The 27,716-nt window shown below is 52.2% G+C and overlaps 1 protein-coding gene across 6 annotated transcripts; it reads right to left on the bottom strand.

The window, feature by feature from the left end:
- Positions 1-1,056: 1,056 nt before the first annotated feature.
- On the bottom strand, positions 1,057-25,654 carry A4GALT (alpha 1,4-galactosyltransferase (P1PK blood group)). 6 transcript variants are annotated; one of them, XM_082850922.1, is made up of 4 exons: positions 25,584-25,649; positions 18,157-18,246; positions 12,983-13,143; positions 1,057-4,362 (listed from the first exon to the last, which is right to left on the bottom strand). In XM_082850922.1, the coding sequence occupies exon 4, from the start codon at positions 2,761-2,763 to the stop codon at positions 1,699-1,701; it is 1,065 nt and encodes a 354-aa protein (XP_082707048.1). In that variant the 5' UTR covers positions 2,764-4,362; positions 12,983-13,143; positions 18,157-18,246; positions 25,584-25,649; the 3' UTR covers positions 1,057-1,698. The 6 variants fall into 6 exon arrangements, with proteins under 6 accessions (XP_082707048.1, XP_082707049.1, XP_082707050.1 ...); XM_082850923.1 differs by having other exon boundaries at positions 12,983-13,189; positions 25,584-25,648; XM_082850924.1 differs by lacking the exon at positions 25,584-25,649 and having other exon boundaries at positions 12,983-13,189; positions 18,157-18,280.
- Positions 25,655-27,716: the final 2,062 nt, after the last annotated feature.

A 27,716-nucleotide genomic window follows, 5' to 3' on the forward strand; every position in this document is an offset into this window, starting at 1 on the left:
TACGCGGGCCTCTCACTGTTGTGGCCTCTCCTGTTGCGGAGCACAGGCTCAGCGGCCATGGCTCACGGACCCAGCCGCTCCGCGGCATGTGGGATCCTCCCGGACCGGGGCACGAACCCGCGTCCCCTGCATCGGCAGGCGGACTCTCAACCACCGCGCCACCAGGGAAGCCCGGCAAGCGGATTCTTAACCACTGCGCCACCAGGGCAGTCCTGCCCGAGACCTTCTGCTGGCAGAATCCAGAGGCCTCTAACACCTCCCGCTCGGCTGCCAAAGAGCAGCCCGCTGAGCCCCAGAGCTCCTGACAGCATCCCCCATCCTAGCTTCCTACAGGGAGGGTTTCTCCAGCCCGGCGGAACGTCCGGCTCTCACAGGCAGCTTCCGTCCTCAACACAAGCCAGCTGGGGCCTCACCCTGCAAGGAGCAGATTTTCCTCTGCCCCTCCCTGGGGCTGCCAGCATGGTACTTCTGTCTCTCCTAGGTTCTCAGCCAGACAGCCAGGGTGAGGCAGGAGAGATCCCAGAGGCCTCACACCCCCACCCCCACCCCACACCCCACCCCCGGGGAGGTGGTTAGAGGCCTCTGGATTCCGCCAGCAGCAGCTCCCGGCAAAGCTTCAGGGCCTTGTGCGTCGTGGGTCCCTGCCTGGGCCTCCTCTAAGCTGGGAGGTTCGTGCCCCCAGTCTGGTGGTGGGCTCCTTATTTGGCTCAGTTTAGAACAGATTCAGGCTCATGATGGGGTGGGGGTGGGCATGAGGCCTGACTGAGGCTGTCTGTGAGCCCTGAAAAGTGAGGCGGGAAGCAGGCTTCTCCCATTCCCTACCGCAGTCGCTCTCCCGCACCGCGGCTGTGAGCCTGCCCAGTGGCCAGGTCCCCGGGCCCCCTGACCTAGGCAGGCTGCGTGACCTCAGGCACGTCCCACCCCCCCCCCCCACCCCCCCCCCCACCCCCGCCACCGCCGCAGCCCCAGCTGCCTCCTCAGCTGCAGGGTGGGGCTCACGGTGCGAATGGATGTGTATCATCAAGCAAAAAGCACTAGATGCTGGTGAGTCACCTTTATTGTATTTATTATTCTCACTTTTATTGTGTTTATCGCGGGCCGGGTAGGGGGTGTTTCCTTTAAAATGCTTTTCCTCAGCCACAAGAACTCCAGGGCCCCTGCCTGTGAGTGGGCAGCTGGCACATGTCACTCCTGCAACATTTCTGGAAAGAAAGATGAGGTGGGCAGGCAGGCCCTCCCCCAAAGAGCTCCCCAGGCCGGCTCTGCCGGCCTCGGCCCCCCTGGAAAAGAAACCCAAACCCCAGAAGCAGCCCCCACTTGGGCTCACGAAGCTGGGTGTGCATCCCGGCTACCCCACAAGCGGCCTCCTCTCCGTCCTTCCCAGCCCCTTTCCTTGGGCTTCTCTGTGCTCCCCTCGTGGGCACTTCAGCCCCAGCCTGCCTGCTTCCCGCGCTGCCCTGGAAGATGCTTTCACACTTGCCAGGCTTGCCTGCTGTCTGCAAGACCCCACCAGCCTCCCGCTAGCTTGAAGGGAGCAGCACGCCTTCCAGTAACAGCTCTTGGGCCGACAGTTCCCCGCCCTCCCTGCTGCCTGCCCCAGATCCCGCGCTGCAGCAGCTCCGGTCTCCCCAGGAAGGGGGGCCGAGCCCTTTCCTTCAGAACGCCGGGCGCAGGGAGGGAGCCAGGCAGGCAGGCCCCTCACAAGTAAAGCTTCATGACCTTGTGCGTCGTGGGGCAGTAGCGGGCGTGGAGCTGGGCCAGCAGTGCCCTGGACGTGGCCTTGAAGCGCGTGCCCTGGCTCTTCTTGTTCCACACGTGGACAGCGTAGGTGGCATTGAGCAGCCGGGACAGCTCCTCGGGGCTGACGTCTTCGAAGTACTTCTTCCAGTTCTGCCAGGGGATGGGGTAGAACGCCTCGTAGGGCAGGGTGGTGACGCCGCGGCAGGTGTGGCTCTCGCCCAGGCTGCGGATGGAGCACCACTTCTTGAAGACCCGCGTGAGCAGCTGCGGGCCCTGGTGGCCCCAGATCCAGCCGTTGTAGTGGGCCACGAAGTCACGCATGCACAGCGCCATGAACTCGTGGTGGCGCTCGAAGGCCAGGAAGGCGCCGTTGAGGACATAGCGGGACTGGGTGCCCAGCGCGTTGGTCAGGTTCCCCAGGTTCTTGAGGACGATGAAGTCCGTGTCCAGGTAGATGCCTCCAAACTTCCACATGAGCGCAATCCTGGAGGCATCGGAGAGCACAGGCAGCACGTAGGGCTCCCACCGCTGCTGCAGGGCCGTGTACCAGGCTGCCAGGGGTGTGTCCCGAAACAGCTCCTCCAGGTCCAGCGGGAGCATCTGGACGTTGGGGAAGCAGCCCAGAAGCGAGAGGCCCAGGTGCCGGGGCAGGGAGGCGTTCCCGCCGGGCAGCCCCTTCATCAGGACCGCCACCCGGGACTCAGGCTGGGCCCTGGCTGCTGACTCCACGGAGCACATGAACAGGAAGTTGGGGTCCGTCCGGTCAGAAGTCTCCAGGAAGAAGATGTTGCCGGGAGGTGGGGTGCCGGAGGGCGGTGTGTGCGGGACCAAGCGCGGGCAGGGTATGTCAGCAGGCAGGTTAGAGAACTGTCCTTGGTCCCCGGGCTCTCCCACAATGTGCCAGTAGACCATGACGGAGACCAAAAACATGCACTTGAAGCCGATGATGAACAGGGTGCAGACCCACTGCCTCTGGGCACCCCGGAGCAGCTGCAGCAGGCAGTCGGGGGGCCTGGGCGCCATCTCCCCGGGTGATACCAGGAGACTCCAGCAGGACCGGCTGGTCTGTAAGAGACGAGCACCGCATTCGGGCCGGCCACTGGCACCCCGACCCAAGAAAGACACTTCCTACAAACCCAGCCACAGCCGACGCCGGCTTCCAGAGCCCACGGGCCTGCCAGGTGGTCAGAGCCCCACCTCCGTCCTCATCTGTAAAATGGGGGCAGCGGGCCACGGACTGAGGTCTGAGCAGGGTCCCTTTCACTCTGTGACATACCTGTGAGCTCCCCAAGGGCTGGGCCAGCACCACCTACGACGTGCGGCCAACGTGGGCCCAGGGCAGGGTCTGGCCTCTCGGCCTGGCAAGGCCTGTCCCCTTTGAACTACCAGGCTGGTAGCCTATGATCTGAGGCCCAGTGCATGCACCTCTCAGTCCCATTCAGTTCCACCAGCCGGGCCTGGAGCTGGTCCAAGAGGAAGAAATGCCAGCAGCCACAGGGACTTTTAGCAGGAGGCCTGGGGCTCTGGGGGGCCTGGGTGCTGGCAGCCAAGCTCGCTCAGGCGCAGGCCGGGTGGACCCTAGGCACGTGGGCATGCTGGCCGGGTCCCGAAGCCCTTGGGCAAGACATGACGGGGTGTCCTGGGCCCCTGGCTTCCCCAGCCCCTGCCTAGAGGGACAGGGACAGGGAGGTTGTGCTATATATAGTCTGTGACTTGACTAGTGCCGCTGCCCTTGGACTCTCATTCTCTCGTGATGCCCAGGCTGCTGCTGGCCAGCAGCAGGAACATTCTTGGGTGCCTTGCAAGAGGCCGGGAGGACAAGAGAGGCTTGCGGTGGGACTGTGTGAATGCCTGGGACATGAGGGGCCCCAGGTCTGCCTGAACCAGCAGCAAGACGGTAATACTGGAGCGAGGGTTATATTCATTCATTCAGTGAATACTGACTACCCACCATGCACGTGTCAGGCAACCTTCTCAGCATTTCACACATATTAACTCATTAGACACTCGCAGCCACCCTGTGGTGAGGAAACTGAGGCACGGAAGTCTGGTAACTCATGCAGACTCCTCTGGCCAGCAAGTGGCAGGGCGGGGTTTGAACCCAGACCGCCTGGCTCCAAAGTCTGTGTTCTCTCCACTACGCCATCCTGCCCGGCAGACAGAGCTTGCCACCGTGTGAATGCTCCTGGCACCTGGGGACTCAGTACACACTGACCTGGACAGTGCTCGCTATTAAGAGAGTCCTGGCCGCCATTTACTGTAACCCCAGGGGACAGCTGCACAGTTTCCCCTTCAGAGGCCAGAAAGCTTGGGTGCAAAGCGGTGGGGGACTGGGTGCAGCCTGGGGGCCCAGGGGGGCCGGAGTCAACCCCTCCCAGGACAGAGGCGTCTTGCGGCCCGAGGGTGGTGCCGGGAGCCCGCGACTTGCTCCCCATGGCTGTGGCAGGGAACCGTGACCATGTCATGGGCTGGAAACTGACCAGCCTGGCCGGCCCATGGTGGCGAGGTGGGGATCCAGGCAGCCTGGAAGGCCTCCTGGAGACACGCCCTGGCTCAGCAGCCAACCTCCTCTGCCAACAAGGACTCGGTCCTTCCACACGCTCTCCATGCCCGCAAATCCATCTGCAAAAGATGGCGAGAGACAGAGTGAGGCCGGGCAGGCTGGGCCTGCGGCTCCGCTGTTCATTGATTCCTCCACTCTCTGGGCCCCTCGGCCCCTTAGGGAACATGCTTGTGAGAAGAGAAGAGTTAGGTGCAGCCCTGCCCTGGAGGAGCGCTCAGCCTAAGGGGAGACCATTTGGAGAGAGACAAGGACAATAAACTAGATGATGGCTGAATGGAGCAAAGGGACCAGCAGAGCGGGAGAAGGTGGCTTGACGAGAAGGGAATTAGCCAGATGGGCCTCCATGAGCGCCGTGGGGGCCTGCACACCTCTCTCCCCAGGACCCGGCTCAGCGCCTGGGACACAGCAGCCACACAGGAAACGGACTCGCTGTCTGATTCACTCACTCAGCAGCCAGAGGGCCGCTTTAAAAACACGAGTCCGGGTCTTCCCTGATGGCGCAGTGGTTGAGAGTCAGCCTGCCAGCGCAGGGGACACGGGTTCGTGCCCTGGTCCGGGAAGATCCCACATGCCGTGGAGCGGCTGGGTCCGTGAGCCATGGCCGCTGAGCCTGCGCGTCCGGAGCCTGTGCTCCGCAACGGGAGAGGCCACAGCAGCGAGAGGCCCGCATACCACAAAAAGAAAACAAAAAACAAAAAAAATTTAAAAACCCACAAGTCCGGCCAGGTAGCTCCTCTGCTCAGACCCTGAGTGATGTGGGAGGCCCAGTCCACGAGGTGCTGCGTGTCTCCATACCCTGACCTCACACCCACTTCTCTCCCCATCACCGCCTGGCCTCCTTGCTCTTTCAAACCCATCCCCCCACGCTGCTGTCCCAGGGCCTCCGCACCTGCCGTTCCCTCTGCTTGGAACGCTCTTCCTGCAGGTGTTCACACGGCTCATTCCTTCACCTCCCTTTGGTCTTCACTCAAGAATCATCTTCCCACGGGCCCTCCCCAGCCCCTCCAAGACTCCAGCTCCCCCACCACTTCATAGCCTCCCCCTTTAGTTTATTCTCCCTAGTACTTATACTAACATACTGTACGTTTTTGTACTTGTTTGTTTGGGTTATTTATTTGGAACATAACCTTAGGAGGACAGGTCGTTTTTTGTGTTTGGTGTGTTTTGTTTAGCCTCCAGAATAGTGCCTGGGTCTTGGTATGTAGTAAATAAATAGTGAGTGTCTCAGCGTGTGGACCAAGTGAGTGAATGAAGGAGTGAGCAGATCTACGAGTGATCAGAGAATTAATGAATGAAAAAATGAATGAGTTAGCGAATCAGCGAGGCATGAAATGAGCCAGTAAGCATGTGAGTGAGGAAACTGCGGGTCACAGGGAGGCTGAGCTGCCTGGGATCCCGCAGCCAGGGTCGTGAGTGGCAGAGCCATGATGTAAACCAAGAACCTTGTGTTCCCCTGGCCCTGGTTTTCCCCTGCAGGGAGAGAGGCTATTTCGGTCCTGAGTATTTTTAATCCACTATGAACCACACCGATGAGTGCACAGCGCAGGAGTGACCTGGCTCTGCCAGTGTGTGGGCAGTAGCAGGCTGTCAGGGAGGCGGGAGCCCTGGCCAACCGTGGTTGAGGGGCACAGACGCCAGCAGCACCGTATTTGGTGCTGGAGCCCAAGACCCGGGAATAGAAACTGTGTATGGGGCTAAGTTGGCCGCAGCCCAATACCCGTGTGACCTCAGGCCCAAAGCATTCTCCTGGTCCCCTAAATGGGCCTCCCAGCTGCAGCCCAAGTCCTGGCCTTTGTCAGTTGAGCCTGGCATGTTCCTGCCACGTCCTGTCTCCCTGCCTACCACTTCTAGCCCTGCACTGGGGAGGCATTCCCAGTTAGCACAGAACTGTGGTCACAATCTGCTCTAACTCCTTCTGTGACTCCCTGTCATCAAGATCCCCTGTGATCCATCTCAGGTTGGAAGTAAGGGCATGGCTGGTAGAGACAGAGGGCTAAAGGTCTGGCCAGAGCCCTGTTGACCTGGCCCTCGGCACCAGCTCTGTGGACCCCACTTTGGGAGCACAGGGGCCAGGCTCAGGCGCCTAGAAAAGGCTCCCGTACTGGGCGCTCACCACCCCTTCATGGCCTGCACCCACCTCTGCCCCACAGCAGGGGCGCTCCACCCCTGACCCTAGGTGGGCTCCTGTGTCCCGCCCAGGGCAGGAGAAAAGGGCTGTAAGTCACGTGTAACTGGGGTTCCCAGGGGAGATGGGGAGGCGGTCTGCTGGTTTTGCTTGCCCACCATCCAGTCCCACTTCTTTTTTTTTTTTTTAAGTTTTTCTTTTTCTTTTTTTTTTTGATGTGGACCATTTTTAAAGTCTTTACTGAATTTGTTACAATATTGCTTCTGTTTTATGTTTTGGTTTTTTGGCCGGGAGGCATGTGGGATCTTAGCTCCCCGACCAGGGATCGAACCCGCACCCCCTGCCTTGGAAGGCAAAGTCTTAACCACTGGACTGCCAGGGAAGTCCTCATTCCCACTTCTGATAACAGCACCCCAATTTCCTTTGGGGAACCACCCCTGCCCCAGAGAGTCCACTCCCAACTCTGGGGTGGCCCCGTGATTCAGGTCTGGCTACTGCCTGTGTCGTGTTCCGCCAGCCGCAGTGCCCGGCCCCACCCTCTACCTTCGGAGATTAGAAGGTGCCATGGATGCTGGTGACCTGCTCACCGGGAGAGGACGTGCACAGGAGCAAGTGAACACAAGACAGAAGCCCTCTGGCAGTAACTGGGTTTAGGAGCCACGAGCTATCCCAAACTAGAGACAACCTGCCCAACCTCTCATGCTAGAGGGGGTGAAATTGAGGCTCAGATATGCTCAACCCCACACAGAATCACAGCCGAGGCGGGACTAGAACTCAGCTCTCACACCAGCACACGTGCGACTGTATATCGGGGTTGTGAATTCTCCAGTGTTTCCCTCCCACGGGCCCTGGAGGCTGGGAACCAGCTCTGGATGTGGCCTCAGGGGATGCAGGCAACTGCCTGTCCTCTACTCCTGGGACAGGTCACGTAATGCCAGGGTCCTCAGTTTCCTCACCGGTGGAAGGGGCGCGCAGTGTCTGCCCTAGGTACTGCGTGCACGTCTACCTGCACTTGGACCTTGCTGGTTCTGCTGTTGGTTGGGGGGCGGGGGGCGATTTGGAGACCAAAGCCTGTGGGCAGATATGCATAGGAAGGGCAGAAGAGGCACTGCCAGAGGGTCCTTCTCTTCCTGGAGGCCCACAGGACTGAGGAGATAGCAGCTGATGGGACCCTGTCCTCTGAAATGGAGGGCGGACCCCAGCCTGAGAGGAAAGGAGAGTCTCAAAGCAAATGATCACACCTGCTGAAGATTTCTCCAATCAGTCAATCAACCAGCAATTCATCAGTGCCCTAACCCCACCCCAGCCCGACCTCTCTTCCTGCTTTCTGTCCCTGGTCTCTCTCTCGGTCCCTCCCACCTCTTCCTCTCCCTGCTGCCCCTCCAGGTCTGTCTGTCTGTCTCTCCCTCCATCTCTCTCCCTCTCAGCCAACCCTGGGATGCCTTTGTTTGGTCCCTGATCCCACGACACCACATGGGGGCAGAGTTGCAATGGAAAGACACAGAGAGAGACAGGGGCCAGAGACCAGGTTGACAGGACGGAAAGGACCTGGAGGGGCAGCTGCCTCTCCCCTCGCCCCAAGTAAGCTGCTCCCTGAGCGAGGGACACGAAGGCCCCAGCTGGCACCTGTGCCCCATGCAGCAGAAGAAACCAGGATTAATTATGTACTGGGAGGTTTGGGGCTGGGGACCCAGGGGGGATGCAGTGGGTGACAGAGGAGACAGGGAGCCTGCTGCATCCTTCTGCTCGATGAGGAAGCATCTCACGGGGTCAGGAGGCCCTGGCCCGGCTTTAGCTGGGGTCAGTGTGTTTCTCAGTTCAGCCTGACCACCAGTGAGGGGTGCAGCTATTATTCCAGCTAATCGCAGCCCCCGCTCCCCTGTTTAACTTTCAGAAAATTTAGGTGACTTGTCCAAGGGACCATGGCTAGTGGCACTGGGGCTGGAGTCTGCTTCCAGGTCTACCCAACCCTGCTGAATTTGCTGTGTGACCTTAGGCAAATCACTTTCCCTTTCTGGGCCTCAGATTCCTTCTGCACAATGAGGAGGGGAGAACAAAGCTAATCAGATGCTCTAATGGTGGGGACACAGGGCATGTGCTGATCAACTCCCTTGATAAGTTAACATTTTGATAAGACACCCAAGGCTATACACTGAGGTATCCAGGGGAAGGCCACTGGGCCAGGAAATGGAGCACAGAATTCAAACCCAGGTCCCTCCTGACAGCTTCTGTTCTGCCACTAATTGGCTATGTGACCTTGGGCCTGTGCCTGCCCCATATCCTTTTCATCCACAAAGCTGAGGGGGGTGGGCTCTTTGGTCTTAGAACTCAGACCCTCCTGGGTGTGAAAAATCAACACCTAGAGCTTCCAAACCCTACTTGAAGGGTCTGCTGTCCTGTCTACCCCCGCTCTTTCAGGGCATAAATAAATGATTTCTGCTCAAGAATTAAGAGTGACAGTTACTAGACGTCAGTGATCCTTGTAAAAGTGGCTGTTTTGGGGCTTCCCCGGTAGCACAGTGGTTGGGAATCCACCTGCCAATGCAGGGGACACGGGTTCGAGCCCTGGTCCGGGAAGATCCCACATGCTGCAGAGCAGCTAAGCCCATGTGCCACAACTACTGAGCCTGTGCTCTAGAGCCTGCGAGCCACAACTACTGAGCCTGCATACCGCAACTACTGAAGCCTGTACACCTAGAGCCTGTGCTCCGCAACGAGAGAAGCCACTGCAATGGGAAGCCCACGCACCGCAGCAAAGAGTAGGCCCCACTCGTGGCAGCTAGAGAGGGCCCGTGTGCAGCAACGAGGACCCCACGCAGCCAAAAACAAAAATAAAATAAAATAAATAAACTTATTAAAAAAAAATAAAGTGGCTGTTTTCAGAGCAGAGGTTATAAAATGTTCCCCCTCCAAAGCCTGTAAGGTATTCCAAAGTCAGAAATCAAGCAGACAATGGCTTGCTCTTTGGGGGACATACAAACAGAAAAATTAGAGAGGCGGAGACCTCTTTTTCCAATAGGAATAAGGCAGATTCTTAGTTCTGAATCTTCCCTCTTCTACTGATGTCAGACAGAGCGACAGGGCAAAGAAAAAATAAAACACAAGCTACAGCATTAGGGAAATCAGGAGCAGGAAAAAACCCCTCAACTCCAAGTTACACGTAAGTGTGGCACAAAGCACGCGAGGCCAGCAGATACAGCAGTGAGCGGGGGGGAAAGAACGGGGTGCAGGGGGCGCCCAGTAGCGCAAGATTGCAGAAATGAAGGAAGAGGGAGACTTCCCTGGTGGTCCAGTGGCTAAGAATCCGAGCTCCCAATGCAGGGGGCCCGGGTTTGATCCCTGGTCAGGGAACTAGATCCCACATGCCACAGCTATGGATTCCATGTGCTGCAACTAAGACCCGGCTCAGCCAAAAAGGTAGATAAATAAACAAAAGGAAGATGAATAAGACAGAAGCTGGGGGCTTAATGAACCAGGGGGGTTCAAGGTTGGAGGCAGTGGCCTCTTTTCTTTAAATAATGGCAGTTTTATTTTATTTTTTTATTTTATTATTTTTTTTGGCCATGCCATGCTGCATGTGGCATCTTAGTTCCCAGACCAGGGAGCGAACCCATGCCCCCTGCAGTGTAAGTACAGAGTCTTAACCACTGGACCTCCAGGGAAGTCCCCGGCAGTAGACTCTTGAATCGGGTTGGGTTCTGAGAGGCAACAGAAGAGTGGATGCAGACAAAGGCCATATTTTAAAGGAACAATCCATTCATGTAAAGACAGAGGAGGGAGTCTTTCAGCAGAGAAATCTAGAGAACAATCCTGGCCTCTCTCCCAATTTCCACCAAAACCTCCTGTTAGTTGCTAGTCCAGGAAAATTCAACTCATTCAAATAGAGAGAAAAAAAAATTGTTAAAGGCATAAACACAACATCCATACAAATAAGCTACGTGAGTGAAGAGGGAAAGGAACACTGATGTTCCCTCGTGTATAAAGAAGATTCACTATACAAATATTGCCACAAAACAAAAATTCGAATTCAAAATTGCAGCAGGATTTAAAACAGTCAAAATAAAAACCTTGAGAAAGAGTAATTCCGGCTTGAAGAAAGACCAGAAAGCAGAAATACAAGAACTGGAGAAGAAATGGACAGAAAGAGAGATGGCAAGATATGAGGATGGGGACTTCCCTGGTGGCGCAGTGGTTGAGAATCCGCCTGCCAATGCAGGGGACACGGGTTCAAGCCCTGGTCCTGGAAGATCCCACATGCCACGGAGCAACTAAGCCCGTGCACCACAATTACTGAGTCCTCGTGGCCCAACTACTGAAGCCCAAGCACCTAGAGCCCGTGCTCCACGACGAGAAGCCACCACAACGAGAAGCCCACGCACCGCAACGAAGAGTAGCCCCCGCTTGCCGCAGCTAGAGAAAGCCTGTGCACAGCAACGAAGACCCAACGCAGCCAAAAAAAAATAAATAAGCAAATAAAAATTTAAAAAAGAGATATGAGGATGATAGGTGAGAACTGATAGACATGCTACATAAATAGTTGCATGTGTGCAGCAAATTCAAGTTTTGCTTTTTGGAATGTCCTAGAATTTCTTTTCCTTTTAATATTTTCTACCCACAGTTGGTTGAATCTGTGAATGTGGAACCCACAGATATGGAGGGCTGAGGGTACAGCCAAGCTGTTCTTTAATACAAAGGTTAGAGAGACTTCCCTGGTGGCGCAGTGGTTAAGACTCCACGCTCCCAGTGCAGGGCGTCCGGGTTCCATCCCTGGTCAGGGAACTATATCCCACATGCATGCCTCAACTAAGAGTTCGCATGCCACAACTAAGGAGCCAGCGAGCTGCAACTAAGGAACCCACCTGCTGCAACTAAGACCTGGTGCAACCAACAGCCACTATGGAGAACAGTATGGACGTTCCTTAAAAAACTAAAAATAGAACTACCATATGACTCAGCAATCCCACTACTGGGCATATACCCTGAGAAAACCATAATTCAAAAAGAGTCACGTACCACAATGTTCACTGCAGCACTATTTGCAATAGCCAGGACATGGAAGCAACCTAAGTGTCCATCGACAGATGAATGGATAAAGATGTGGCACATATATACAATGGAATATTACTCAGCCATAAAAAGAAACAAAATTGAGCTATTTGTAGTGAGGTGGATGGACCTAGAGTCTGTCATACAGAGTGAAGTCAGTCAGAAAGAGAAAAACAAATACCGTATACTAACATATATATATGGAATCTAAAAAAAAAAAAATGGTACTGATGAACCTAGGGGTAGGACAGGAATAAAGATGCAGACATAGAGAATGGATTTGAGGACACGGGGAGGGAGAAGGGTAAGCTGGGACGAAGTAAGAGAGTAACAGTGAAATATATGCACTACCAAAGGTAAAAAAAATAGCTAGTGGGAAGCAGCCGCATAGCACAGGGAGATCAGCTCGGTGCTTTGTGACCACCTAGAGGGGTGGGATAAAAAGGGCGGAAGGGAGACGCAAGAGGGAGGGAATATGGGGATATATGTATATGTATGGCTGATTCACTTTGTTATACAGCAGAAACTAACAGAACATTGTAAAGCAATTATACTCCAATAAAAATGTTAAATAAATAGTAAAATAAAATAAAGGTTACACACCAATATTTTCAAAATATAAGGACTTAGGCAATAATGTATTACGAGGAAAACCGAGGAATAAGCACAGCCAACCAAATGGTGGTTGGAATAACTTCAGTAGCCCCTCCAAGAGAGGTGGTAGGAGTAAGGATGGCATAATGGAATGGCAATGTTATCTAGTCAGGCAATGTAAAAATGATACAACTAAAGAAGTTGGTAGGGCAGGCAGAAAGAAGGCAGAAAGTAGAACAAGCTCAGTGGTTGCCTTATCTTTAACTGCCAGGTGTAAAAGCTAAACTAGTAAAAGTTTAAGCATATTTAAAGTACAAAGGTGATAGTGAGAAGGATAACACTACCCAATTTTATTGCATCGAATAAGATACATCATTATGTCACATAACACTAAGAAATTAAAATGCTGCCAATTAAGCAATGTTACTTTGCTTTCTTATTATGTAGAATTTTTCTTTTGCAAGAACGTTTTAGTCAGATTTTTTAGCGTTTGTTTTTTCATTTTTGGCTGCACCGCACAGCATGTGGGATCCTAGTTCCCCGGCCAGGGATCAAACCCTCACTCCCTGCATCCTTGCATTGGAAGGGCAGAGTCTTAACCACTGGACCACCAGGGAAGTCCCTTAGTCATATTTTTAAATCACCTATCACACCTGTGCACACATAAGAAGGAAAATAAGTGAAATAAATTTAGTAGGGTGTTCCTGAAACTTCACCACACGTAAGACCTGAATCTTCTGAATGACTTCAACTCGGTGTCACTGATGTCTGTGTTTTCCCACATGGTACCATCAAGTCCAGTTTACACAATGGACTTGAGCATCTGAGGATTTGGGTAGCTGTGAGGGTCCTAGAACCAATTCCCTGGGTGGATACCAAGGGACAACCATGTATTAATCTCTGGCCACACTTACCATCAAGTGTGGGTGATACAGCACCTCTTAAAAGAGTGCTTCACTCTTGTCTCCAGAATTTTCTTCTGAGCTGTGGACACCTCTTCAGGTTGTCATGTCACTGCATGTGCAGGAAGTGGTAACTGTCATGAACACCACCTGACTGAGAGCTTCCAGAGGCACTGGGATGGAAACAATATATGCCTTACTCACTCAATACAGTATCAGCTGAAACACGGGAGTGACAAGAGAAAGGAGAGGATGAAGAAACAAGTTAAATTTAATGTTGTTCATAGAAGACAAATAATAGATACTATCTAAAGAAAGAAGGAACAAGAGGTTTTTTTGTTTTTTTTAATCTTTTGGCTGCATCGGGTCTTAGTTGCGGCATGTGGGATCTTTTGTTCCGGCAGGCAGGCTCTTTGCAACGTGCAGTCTTCTCTCTAGCTGTGGCACATGGGCTCCAGAGCATATGAGCTCCGTAGTTGCGGCACGTGGGCTCTCTAGTTGTGGTGTGCAGGCTCCGTAGTTGCGGTGCATGGGCTTAGTTGCCCCGCGGCATGTGGGATCCCTGACCATGGATTGAACCCACGTCCCCTGCATTGTAAGGCGGATTCTCAACCACTGGACCACCAGGGAAGTCCCTAAGAGTATTATATAAAGGATAAATATAAATGCAGCCACTAGAACAAAAACACAAGCTTTCCTAAATATCAGACTATTTATTTTTAAATCAAAGAAAACAGACCACACAGTCAAAGAATAAAGAATATAGCCCTCCCACATGCACAAAGACACATACACACATACTGCTCACAGCACGGGAAAAAGATAACAGACATCAGTCATATCAATAAATATAAATAGATTTAACTCACTTATCTTTACACAGAAAAAGATTTTTAGTTTAGATCTCAAGCAAAACCAAACTCTATCCTGTACTTGAGAGACAAACATCAAAAAACGTGATTTAGAAGGTTACAAGTAAAAGAATGAGCAAAGGTTTAAAGACACATAGAAACAAAAACCAAGCTGGGGCCATAATCTCAGTATCTGACAGTGGGAGTTAAAGCCACACATCACTGAATGAGACAAAGAAGGGCCATTTATAATGCTAAGTGGTATCATTTACAATATGCACCAAAAACACTGCAGCAATTTTCAGGAAGAAGAAACTACAGGGATATCAGAATAACTAGATTGAAACACACTAATAACAGACTTTAATTCACCTCTCTCAGCCCAAGAAGCACAAATAAGAATTCAGAAGACCTACAAAATAATCAGAAGGTACTACTCTGTATCAAACTCTCGATTCACTTTCTTTTCAAGAGCTGATGGAATATTTATGAAAATTGAAAACCTTAGCAACACCCCTAAACAGAAAAAATGCAGACATTTTATCCTCACAAGGCAGAATGACTAGAAATTAATTTAAAAGTCAGGAAATTTAAAAAAAAACCTCTCTTGGACAATTCTTCAGTCAAAAGGGAAAATACAAACTGAATTTATAGGATTTCTAGAAAACAACCATAATCAAAATATCATGAATCTGAATCTATACGATACAGCTGCAGAAATACTCAAAAGAATATTTACAGCCTCCAATACATGTGACAAGTAAAACAGGACAGTTTAAAAGAAAGAAAGAAAGCACCAGGCTAAAAATGTCAGAAAAAGAACCACAAAATAAACAGAAAGAATAAGGAAAGAAAGATTACAGTAGAAAAAGTTAGGAAGCAGATAAGCAGTAGAACTAAGAAATAGGGCCCAAAACTGGCTCTTTGGAAAAAATTCAATAAAATATATAAATCACCATTAACCGAATTAAGGAAAACAGAAAGTGAAAGGGATGAGAGAGCACCCAATGCAAACTGAGACATGCCAAATGGGAGAGTAACCAAAGAAGCAGAGGAAAACTTTTTTTTAAATCATAAGATAGTACTTTGCAAATAAAATTTAAAACCGGAAAAAAATAATTTCTAGACAAATATAATAAATCAAGCCTGTTCCTGGAACAGATGGTCTAGACAGGCCAACTTTCACATGAGAAATAGAATTATACAAGATCATTAAGAAACAAAAGCAACCGGGCAGGACATTTATAGAGAGGAATTTTACAAACTTAAATAACAGAAAATTCCAATGCTTTCAAAAGTGTTAAATAGCAAAATATATGAAGGAACACTTAAAAAAAAATTTGAAGTATAACATAGACACCAAAACCTCACAAAGATTGCACAAGATACCCTACTGACCGATATTGCTTATGAATATTATTGTAAAAATCCTAAGACAAGCAAATAGAATTCAGCAGCACATCAAAAGAATGAAACATCAAAACCAAGTGCGGGGTCTTCCCTGGTGGTGCAGTGGTTAAGAATCTGCCTGCCAGTGCAGGGCACATGGGTTTGAGCCCTGGTCTGGGAAGATCCCACATTCCGCGGAGCAACTAAGCCCGGGCGCCACAATTACTGAGTCTGCGCTCTAGAGCCCCGCGAGCCACTGCTGCTGAGCCCGCGTGCTGCAACTACCAAAGCCCATGTACCTAGAGCCCGTGCTCTGAAACAAGAGAAGCCACTGCAATGAGAAGCCCACACACCACAATGAAGAGTAGCCCCCGCTCGCCGCAACTAGAGAAAGCCTGCGCATAGCAACGAAGACCCAACGGAGCCAAAAATAAATACAATAAAGAAATTTATAAAAACAGAACAAAACCAAGTGGGGTTTATTCTTGGAATGCAAGGGTGGTTCCATATTAGGATATCATTGATATAATTCATCCTATTCCATAGATCTAAGGAGAAAAATCATACTGTCATCCCCAGAAATGCTAAAAAAATTTGATAAAATTTCCAACACTCTTTCTGGATAAATTAGGAATCAATGGATACTTCCTTAACAAAATTATATATATCACCATCAAAGCCAAGAGCCAGCTTCATAGGGGGGTATGAGTACCCAGCTTCACACATGAGGGAACTCCTGTTGAAGACAGGAGAAAAACAAAGGGACCCAGCACCATCACGGGCACTGGAGGTTTTCATCAAAGCAATTTGACAAGAGAAAGAAATTAGAGCTATAAAAACTGAATAGGAAAAAAAACAAAAAGCAAACCTGAAAAGAAAAAGTTGAAACAATTATTATTTTCATATGATACTGCTGTATACCTGGAAAAGTCAAGAGAAACTATTGAAAAACTACTACTAACAAAAGAATACTGTAAGGTGGTAGGAGACAGACACACACACACACACACACACACACACAAGCAGACAGAAGCAGAAGATATAATGAAAGAAAAGACTCCCACCTACAGCCACCACAATACTCAGGGTTAAACTTAACAAAAGATGTTCAAAATTTACGTGAGCAAAATTTTAAAGCTGCTGACAACACAAAGTAAAGTTGAACAAGTGGAAAGTTGCACTATATTTTTGGATAGAAGATTCAGCTTCATAAAAATGTCGATTTTCTCTAAGCCAATTTATAAATTGCACGTGATTCTGGAATTCAACAAGTTGACTCTAAAATTCATCTAGAACAATAAACAAGCAAGAACCTACAGGAAAACTCTGAGGAGGGACACATGAGGAAGGACTGGCCTTTTATGAGAGATATTAAAACACAAAGTACCAATAATTAAAACAACCTAGTCTCAGCATATGAACAGACAGGGCAAATGAAACAAAAGAAATCACAGAAATACTGGATTGGCCAAAAAGTTCGTTCAGGTTTTCCATAAGATGTTACAGAAAACCCCGAATGAAATTTTGGCCATCCCAATAATATGGTACTTGCATATCCAGTAAGGGCAGTGTTTCCAATCAGTAAAGCAAAAATGGATCTTTTAATACAGGTGTTGGGCAAGCAGAGAAGCCACTAGGGAAAAAGAACCAGATGAATTCATACCTCAGAATGTGCCCTAGGATAAACCCCAAATATAAAATAATAAATGTTTCGAACAAAACATGGGTGAATTCCTTTATAACCTTAGAGTTGGAAAGGTTTTCTTAATTATGTGCGAAATCCAAAAGCCATAAAAAAAAAAAAAGGATAAACTTGATTCCTTGGAAAAAACAAAAAAACTTCCCCAAACCTTTCGCCAAATACCAAGAAAGTCAAAAATACAAGTGACAACTTGGGAATGACTTTTGTGTCCCTCAGATCCCAGAAGTCTAATTTTTCTGTTATAAAGGGATCCCACAAATCAAGGAGAAAAAAACCCAACAATTCAAAAGAAAATGGGCCAAGGACAGTTCACACACACACACACAAAATGATGCTTAAACAGGTAAGCAAGACAGGGGAGCTTTTTGTAAGTAAGAGAAATGCAAGTCAGAACACTCAGCAAATAAGATGTGCATGAATCCAAACCTTTGACAACACATTTTTCTGGCAAGGCTGTGAGGAAACAGGCCGCCCCCCATCCCCTGCACAGTGCTGGCAGGCAAGCTAAATGGTCCTGTTTCAGGGGCGGAGGGCAAGTGAACAACATCTATCAAAATTACACATACATGTGGGACTTCCCTGGTGGTGCAGTGGTTAAGAATCCGCCTGCCAATGCAAGGGACACAGGCTCAATCCCTGGTCCAGGAAGATCCCACATGCCGCGGAGCAACTAAGCCCGTGCGCCACAACTACTGAGCCTGCGCTCTAGAGCCCACATGCTGCAACTACTGAAGCCCACGCGCCTAGAGCCCGTGCTCCACGACAAGAGAAGCCACCGCAATGAGAAGCCCGCGCACCGCAACGAAGAGTAGCCCCCACTCGCCATAACTAGAGAAAGCCTGCGTGCAGCAACGAAGACCCAACACATAGAAAGATAAATAAAATTAAAAAAACAAAGTTAAACATACACGTACCCTTTCGCCACGCCATCCCAGTCTGTGAATTTATCCTACGGATAAGTGGTATTTGTGTTGGTCACAGGTTTGTTTGCAACTGCAAACGCTTAGAAACAACCCAAGGTCTTTCTTGAAGGGACTGATTAAATACTCAGTGACACTGACACCATGAAAAACAATGTCTGCTCCCAGCGGGCAGGGACCAAGGCCACTTCTACTCATTAGTCTGGTCCCACATGGCCAGCACAGACCCTAGCACGTAATAGGTGCTTAATACATATTTCTTGAAAGAATGAGTAAATGATCCCTAAACTGCCCAGAAAGCCAGGTTGAAATGAGGTAACCAACCTAGGGGAGTGGCATCTGCAAACTGGAAACCATGAGCAGGTGCAGATTACAACTGTTGGGAAGTGTAATTGGTACGTTCTGCCTCTCCATCTGAGGGTACAAAATAAGGTCAGAGGCTGTGTCCCTTAATATTGAAGTACCTGAGTACTCACCTGTCCCAGGAGAGAAAAGGTGACCTTCCCAGCTCAGCATGGCTAGTAAACGGGGGAGGGGGAGTAGGGTTTGCTTCAGGTATGGCTGCCTCCAAGTCTCGGACCTCCTCTCTTCCCGGAGGCCATCCCTCCCTTCCTGGGCTGAAGGTCAGGCCGCCTGGGGCCAGCTTCTCACGAGCAGGATGGAGTCACTTTCTGCACAGTTCAGGGAGGTATAAGACACCATGAATCTGGACACCCACACATTTGCTCTCAGGGAAACTGGACTGGGAAGACTGGGGGCTGGGGTGCCACTTTCTGCAGAATGGTTAGGGATGACCTCTCTGAAAAGCTGACATTTGTGCAGAGACCAGAGGAGGCGAGGCACATGCTGTATGGATGTCTGGGGAAAGCGTGTCCAGGGAGGAAAATCAGTGAGTGCAAAGGCCCCGAGGCATGTGCGCCTGAGGTGCTGCCAGAGTAGCAAGGTGGGAGGATGAGGGCACCAGGAGAGGAGGCCAGAAGGACAAGGGGACACTGGGCCATGGGGGGGGGGCCTTGAGGGAGGACTCGACAGCTGGTTGGGAGGGGCTGCCGTTGGGAGATTTTGAGGTGGAAAGGGTTATAGTGTGACTCATGACTTTTTTTTTTTTTTTTTTTGCGGCACCCTGCGGCTTGTGGGATCCTAGTTCCCTGACCAGGGATTGAACCCAGGCCCTCGGCAGTGAGAGCGCGGAGTCCTAACCACTGGACCGCCAGGGAATTCCCTAGTGTGACTTATGTATTAAAGAAATCTTTAAGATCTGGGTGCTTTTTAAGACTAAACCCCAGGGGACGTGCGGCAACAAGAAAGCAGTTATGGGACTCTTGTGATAATCCAGGGGAGAGGGAGCGTAGACAGGAAAGGAGGGGGAGAGCTTCTCTGAACAGATTCCCCCAGGCCTCTCCCTGCCCCGTCAGTGCCGTGGCCACAGCCCAGCTCAGCTCTCCCCGTCGTCTCTCTGTCTCTGTCGGGGGACCCACTACCCCAGCCTCCTCCCTGGCTTCCTGCCTCAGCCCCAAGAAGGTCTACAGACCCCACAATACCGAGACCTTGCGGGCACTTCTCCTCAGCGCTGCCCCTCTCCAGGCCCACGACCTCCAGACCAGCCAAGCTGGCATCTGCCATTTTGCTCAAACCATCAGGCTCTGGGAATTCCAGGCTTCTGCAACGTGCTCTTCCCTCTTCCCAAAATGTCCCTCCCCACTCCCCTGCCCAGGAATTTCCGGAGCAGAAGAGGTAGGAAGTTTGCCACTTGCCAAGAACACGCCGCTTGTCAGGCACCTTACCAAGCACCGCTCGTCCTGTGTCTTCATGTCCACCACGGTGGCCCCTTTTACAAACGACAAAACTAAGGTACAGAGGAAAGGGGCTACCCGGCTAGTAAAGGTGGGAGGCAGGATGTGCACCCACCCAGGAGTGTCTGCTCCCCAGTCTCAGGCCTTCCTTCCTCGGTCTCTCCTGACCTAGGTTGAGTAGAGCCACCACCTCCAGGAAGCTACCTGGATTTTGGCACAGCTCTCACTGTGGCCCGTGGGCTGGGTCCCCGGTGCTGCACACATCAGCACACAGTAGGAGCTCGTGGCTACCTTCCAAAGGAGCATGTGTGTAAGCAGCCCTCACTCCAAACCCTGTGCTTCGCCCACAGCCTAGACCACCGGCAGACCTTCAGAGCCCGCGGGTGGGTAAGTCCTCTGGGGAGGGGCCAGGGTGAATTTGGCCTTGGAGTGAACTGGGATCAGAGGAAAGTGGGCAATGAGCCAGATGTGGCTCACCCTGCCGGAGACTGTAAATGACATTAAATTAGGGAGGGCCTGGCACATAGCAGACGCACCATAAATGCGTGATGACTGGTTGAGTGGTGAGGGATACAGGAGAGCCATCTGATACCCTTAATGCCTTTGAAAACGATGGCAAAACCTTGAAAGGAAAACCAACTCCTCTCTATTGCTCAAACTGGGAATTCCAAGTTTCTGAAACATGCTCCTCCCTCTTCCCAAAATGTCCCTCCACCTTCCCCTGCCCGGCAACCTCCTAACCATCATAGGTAAGATGAGAGCCATTTGCCAAGAATCCGCCACAATTGCTGTCCCGGTTCTCTTCATACCTTTGGGTACTGCCTCTGTATTTCCACAGCACGCATGCACAGACACTTCCCCAAGGGTGGGATCACAGGGGGTGGGGCTTCCAGTCTTTCTAGAGTGTGTGTGTGTGCGCGTGTGTGTGTGTGTGTGTGTGTGTGTGTGCGCGCGTGCGCACACGCGCACATGGTGGAGGTGCAGCGGATGTCCAGTCGCCACCCTGCAGTGACACCTCCTGCTTTGCTCTTTATCTTGAAGACTTGAGGTGTGGGCACATGACATGTCAGCATTTTGGTTATACCCTTTCTAGTCCTTTTCTGACGCCTCCACTCACACGGAGCAGTGTTTACACAGAGCTGTGGACAGGAGACGCACAAAAAGTGATCCTATTACACCCACTGTTTTACACCTGGTTTTATTTTTCACTTAAAAATATGTGGGGCCCCTGTCTTCTAAAACTAGGTGGTGGTGGTAGTTACATAACCAGACCCACTTCTTCTTTTTTTTTTTTTTTTTTTTTTTGCGGTACGCAGGCCTCTCACCGCTGCGGCCTCTCCTGCCGCGAAGCTCAGGCTCTGGACGTACAGGCCCAGCGGCCATGGCTCCCGGGCCCAGCAGCCCCGCGGCACGCAGGACCCTCCCGGACCGGGGCACGAACCCGCGCCCCCCACATTGGCAGGCAAACTGTTTGGAAATATATGCTATGCCTTCCCACTATGTCAGTAAACACAGCTCCATGCCCTAACTTTCCAGGGCTACGTTGTATCTCATCATCTGTATCCCATCTTGACTACTTTGACTACTGGAAATGTGGCTTCTTTCTTTTTGCTTTTATAGACAACTCTGTGGTGAGTTTCTTAGCACTTACATATTTGAACACATCCTTAATTACCTCTATAGGACTGGCTCCTAGAAATGAGCTGCTTGGGTCAAAGGAAATGTAATTTAATGTTTTAGATACAGATCATTCACTTGTCTCCGGAAGGGTTTTAAAAAGTCCAAGTTCTCTCCGGTGTCAGGGCGTGCCCACCTTCCTATCCTCTCACTGCAGGAAGGGATGGGCGTGGCTGAGTTAACATTTTTTAAAAGCTCCCGGTCAGGCATGGAGCTATGTAGTTTAATAATAACAAGAGTGTATATTTCCTGAGGGCTTACCATGCACAGCCAAAGGTCAAAGCAGTTTTCCTTCAGTAACTCGTTTAATCCTCCCAATTAGCTGCCAGGCAGGTCCTCTTATAATCAATTACAGCTTGAGTTGGAAAGGAAGCACAGCTGGGATTCAAACACCCTCTGCCAGGTGAAAGGAGCCAAGTTCACCTGGGGCTGCACCACGGCCAGGGGCTCAGATCTCACTGTGGTAAAGAAGAGGCGCTTGAGTCTGAGTCTCAGTTCCCTCATCTGTAAAATGGGGCTGACAGCACAGGATGGCTGAGAGGGTTTAAAAAAGACCAGGTAACAAAGCATCTGGCACCTAGAGGGGGCTCAGTTCATGGAAGCCTGCCCTCAACTCAGGCGATTGCCTTGGAGGCCTGTGGGAAGAAGCAATTGAAGACTTCAGACAACTGGGAGGGGAGGGTGCCTCTCTGGGCTCCGTATCTGTATCTGGGACAATGGCTTCTGTGCTTTCAAATCGAGCCTGCTCACAGAACGTAAAGATCTCTTTTCCCATTTTCTCACGTTCACCCAGCAACTCAGACTTTGCACAGGTGTGACATCCAGAAGGCTGTGTGCTCCTGCTGGGTGAGAGCGTGAGCGCAGGGGTGACTGTGCAGGCACCCACAAGGAAGGGAAGGGGAAGGGGCCCTCCAAGCCCTGTGGCCAGCCCTGTGGAGCTGGAAGCTCCTGGACTCACTGGGGTCTTTCCAGAGAGAAGACAAACAGAGGTAGACAGGGAAGGAAGGGATGCTCACTCACCAAGCACCAGACAGAGTAAGATGGGTACCGCTTCCCGGTATCCACTAGAGATGGAGGCTCGGAGAGGAAAGCGATTCTCAAGGGCATGTGGTTAGTGCAGGGAGAGCCTTCTTTGAATCCAGCCCTGCCATTCATCAGCTGACTGACCCTAAGCAAGGCACTTCCCCTCCCTCTGGAGTTTGTCAGTGGGGGTGATAACACCTGCTACCTCCCAGGGAAGCAGGGAGGACTCAAGGGAATGGGGGGGCAAACAGCAACAGGGAGCTGGGGACCTCGGGTGCAGAACCCTCTCTCCACTGATGCTTTTTCTACCTCCTTCTCTAGGAAGATCTGAGCCGATTCATAAGATGTCCTCCCAGCCCCCTCCCTCCCACCTCCTGTCCTCATCAGCTCAGAAGATCCCTCTGGACCAGTTCCAGACCCCTCCCACCTCCTGCGTCCTCTGGGCCCTCATTCTACCGACCTGCCCCTCCTTCTCCAGGGGCTGCAGCCACTCCCTCTTCTGGCTCTTTCCCATCAGCTTATAAGTACAGTCAAGTCTACCTTATTGAAAAGCACACACACAGATAAAGTAAAATAAAAACTGCTGCTCAAATACACACACCATCAGCAGCAAAAACAGAAGCCGAATGACAACCTGGGAGAAGGTCTTTGCCGCAAAGAGACCAGACAAGGGGCAAACATCTCATTGATGAACTCAAACAAATGAGTAAGAAACACACAAAGATCCTAGATGTTCATACTCTTTCACCCAGTAATTTCATTTCCAGGAAATAACAAGAAACGCACACTCATAGCCTAAGGAAGTGGGCAATGGTACAGTCCCTTTGGAGAGCCTGCTGGTTCTAGGTATAACCATCCTAGAGGTTCATATCCAGTGACTACCAAGTAATTCCCTTTCCAGAAAAAAATCTGGCAATGTATAAATTTATGTATGAACTCAATGTAACATCTAAAAGAGCCAAATATTTAAAAAAAACAACAAAACCTAAATGTCAAATGGGGTCCATTAACTAAATAAGATGTAACAATATCTAAGCACTGAAAAATATAAAAAAATAATTTGAGAAAGGTGAGGCATTTGAGATGTTTGTATAAACAAGACACTCAAATATGTACCAATGTGTTTTTTAAGAAGTCTGGCAAAAAGGGCAACTTTTAACAATAGTTACATCCAAGTGATGTGAATGCGGAATTTTTTCCCTACTTCTTTCAGTTAATTCATTCAAGGAAAATGTAGTGAATGCCTACTGTGTGTCAGGCCGGGCACCGGGCTTCAGGCAAGCTTCCTCCCTCCAGGAGCTTCCAATCTGGAGAGAAGGGGTAAGGCTCAACGGGAGGTGAGGGCACACCTAAGAGGCGCCTGGCTGGAAGGAAGTGCATTCCAGAGAGCACTGCCTGGGCACAGCCTGGGTAGCCAGGTCAAAGGTGGAACCATCCCCTCTACCCACCTGGAGGTGCAGCAGCTGCCGGGTGGGCGAGCTGTGGTGGGGAAGAGCCGTTTTCACACGTCAAGCTTCCCTTTTCTCATCCACCCCTTCTTGTTAAGAATGTCCCTGGCAGCCACCTTGTCTCGCTCTGCCCTGGTACCAACTGCATCCCCTGCTGCCCCGGGTCCTTGAAGATCTGGACCGCCACGGCCGCGTGGGTTTGGGAGCTGCTGGCTGGGGCTGATTAGGTAATGTGGTGAGTCACAACTTTCTGATGTTCCAAGTAAGTCACCTTGAAAGATTTTGCCAACCCTGCACACACTGGGGACCTGGGACCCTTGCACACAGCAGGAGCAAGTCCACTAGCCTGGGCAGCTATAGGGCTTCGATGGGTACAGGGAAGCAAAACACATTTTACAGAATTTCCACTTCGGTGTTTGTCCTCTGGTATCTATCGCGTGACCCTAGCAGACAAGGAGGGACAGGCACCAGAGGCACTAGAAACATGTTTGGGAGGAAACTGAACAACTGAGAGGGTTCCATCTCAACCCTCCTTTTCTGTGTTTCCTGTTTTTATTTGGGCCTGATCTGGGGACTCCCCTAGGGGATCTGGCTGTGGGCACTGAGGGGGTAGTCCCCGCTAGCCTGGGCCTTGCTTTGTCACCCTGAGCAGGACGACGACTCCTTCATTGGGAGGAGGTAACAAAGGGGAAGTCCTTGGACAGCTGGAGTGGAGGCAGGGGCGGGGGGAGCGCCAGAGCCGGAGCATACTAGGTGTTCCCGGGTGTTTGCTGAAGGAGGGCACAGATCGATTTCAGAGACCCCAAGGGGCCTCCACAGAGCGGTCAATCACTCAGCATTTGGGGGAGACCAAAAGGGTGTCCTTCTGAGAGAAGGGTGGCTTTTAACCCTCTCAGAGCTAGAGGCTTAGCTGAGTCTGACGAGGAGGTGGGAACTTCTACCCGCAGGTGTCAGATGCGGAAACTGAGGCCAGGGGACTCCCCTAGCACGAAGGGGCGTGGACTCTGCGACTGGACCTCCGAGCCAGAGCCTCGCCCAAGCACACCACTGCTCCCACTGGGACTCAATGTTTCCCATCTGGAGGAGAGGGAGGGAGACAAGCATTCCCGAAAGAGGGAGTGGTCTGAGGTTCCGGATCCCTGAGAGCGAGCGCTTAGGCCCGACTTTCCCCGCTTCCCGGATCCTACCCAGGCCGTCCCTCCATCTGGAGAGCCCTTCCCCCTTGTCGGCGGTCCAAAGCCTCAACATCCCTAAAGGCCCGGGGGGACGCCTCGCATCCCCCGCAGTCTCCCTTCAGACGGCCGCTCCCCACCCCTCTCCCCAGCGGCGCCCCCTCCCGGGCCAGGGGCGAGCGCAGCGGGCGGTGAGGCCTCGCCCCAGAGCGGCGTGACTCGACCAAGGATGCAGCGCGGGCCGGCGGAGCCCGCACTCGGACCCGGGCTTCTCGCCCCCGCGGGCCCTCTCTCCCGCCGAGGGACCCCGGGCCGGGCGGCGCTGCCCGGAGGGCTCCCGGGCGGGGTGCGCCCTCCCTCCGCGGGCCGGGCTCCTGGCCCAGCCGCCGCGCTCAACTTGGGGCGCAGCTGGGATGGAGGCGGCGGCCGGGGGACCAGGGCGCCCAGTCGGTGCGCACACAAGGGTCCCTCCGGGACAGGTGGCCCGGGCGGGCGGCGGCCGAGCCCTCCCCACCCCTCCGCAGCCCCTGTCCCTTCCCCTTCCTTCTCGGAGCGCTCCTCCCCACCTGTGCCCGGGGAGCCCCCAGGTCAGTGTCCCGGAGCCCGCCCAGCTGCACCCTCCGCAGAGCCCCTCATACCTCAGGCTCCCGTGGCTCCGGGAGGCGGCCAACTGGTCCCAGCGGGCCGTCGGCGAGGCGGTGGGAGGGAAGTGCCCAGAGCCCGGCGGGCGGGAGCACCGCCCCTCAGGCCCGGGGCGTGGTCAGCCCCGCCCCGCCCCTGAGGGGGTCCCTTGCGTCTTCACCGCTCCCGGCGCCCAGGGCTGGACCATCACCAAGCCGCGGGCCAGCAGGTATGGTGCGCTCGCCGTGCCTCCCTGCTGCCTGTTCTATGGGTTTATAATCCCATTTCCCCTATTTAACAGGTGAGAAAAACGAGGCTCAGAGCGGTTAAGTAACTCAACTTCAAACAGCTGAGAAGGGGCAGTATCGGTATTTGAACTCGGGCCCGCCTGACGCTACTGTACCTCCTCACAGCGTGCCCCGTGCTGAACGTTTTGCCTGCATCCCGCAGTGTCTTACCTTCGCCGCTCTGTCCTTTCCCCCCTCACTCTCCTCCTGGTCCACTGCACACTTGCTGTGTTGTCTTCACTTCCTCCTCGCCCGTCCTCTCACTCAGCTGATGACCAGCGCCCAGGCCACTGAGAAAATGCAAACCCTCCGTCCCAGCCCCGGGAACAGTCTGCCTCAGTATGTGCCGTTGAATGAACGACTCAGAAGAAAATTCCCACCAGCTTCCACCACCCATCCGTCCACCTCCTGAGATGGTGCCCAACCTCCCCTTCCCTCTGGGGACCAGGCTGAACTGGCCCACCTGGCCCGGAAGCCCCCTCCACTTGTCCACAAGATCCCACCCTTCAAGCCAACACTGATCCAGTGATTCTGTCCTCTCTCCCCTCTCCTCAATCATTCCTGTCAGTTCACACGCTGTTACTTCTCCTATCCTAAAACTAAAACCAGAGAGGAAAAACAACAAGAACAGAACACTCTTACGAACCCCCTCTGCCCCCTCCAGCTATGGCTGCCTCATTTTCCCCTTCCCTTTACAGCAAAAGTCCTCCAAGGGTTGTTTCTCCAGGCTGTCTGCAGTCTCTCTCCCCCATTCTCCTTTAAAACCCATGTAATCAGGCTCTTGCCCCTCTCCCCACTAATCCCCAGATCTGTCATTTGGGGGCCCCAGTGATGTTCATGTTGCTGGGTGCAGTGCTGAGTCTCTGTCCTTGTCTTACGGGTCCCTCCAGCAGTATTTCTCACCGCTGCCCACTTCCTCCCCGCTGATGCACCTTCCTCTCTTGGCTTCCCAGACACCACATTGCCTGGTTCTCCTCTTCCTCCTTGGTGACCCCCCATTCTCTTTTGTAGCAGCCCCCCCAACTTCTAAATGTCACCCCAACCTGTGGCTTTGGAGGCTTCTAGCTGCGGATGACACCAAATGTGGCCTGCAGCCTGGACCTCTGCCTAAACTCACGTATCTAACTGTGTGCCGGAGACCTCCCTTATCTCATGCCGTCCAACGTCCTGATCTCCCCCAAAACCGTCCTCCTGCATCTACCCCATCTCAGTTAACGAAAACTCCACGTTCTAGGTACTCAGGCCCTAAACCTGGATTCCTCTCTCTGCCCACAATCTGCGTACCCCACATCCACTCCAAGAGCAAATCCCATCTGCTCCACCTTGAAAATATACCCAGAATTGGACATTCCTCACCCCACCCTCTTGTCCAAGCCAGCAGCCCCTCCACAGGCTGAGTGCGGAGACCTCTTCTCACTCTATCCCTGCCTCCCCCAAACCCCTGTCCAAATGGCAGCCAGAGAGGTGATGGTAGAACTAGGTCCAGATCACATCCCTCCCCCGCCCCACCCCCTCCAGTGGCTCCTCATTGAACTCAGAAGCCCCACCTCTGCCCTCTGACCACATCCCCTTCTTTTCCATCAGCCAGACCCTGCCCAGCCACACTGGCCTCCCTGCTGGCTCCCACCCACTCCAGGGCCTTTGTTCTTTCCGATCATCTGCCTGGAACAGCCTTGACTACATACCTGCTTAGCTACTTCTGTCACTTCCTTCAGGTTCAAGCTTCAATGTCAGCTTCTCTCTGAGGCTTCCCTGACCTCCATTCACACCCTGATGCCTTCCCTCCTCGATTTCCCCCCACCCCCTGCCCCCGTACACCTATCAGCATCACCATGTGACCTGCTTCACATTTCTCTTAGGCAT

The sequence above is a fragment of the Leucopleurus acutus genome (assembly GCF_964270905.1).
Source record: "Leucopleurus acutus genome assembly, chromosome: 11".
NCBI lineage: Eukaryota > Metazoa > Chordata > Mammalia > Artiodactyla > Delphinidae > Leucopleurus > Leucopleurus acutus.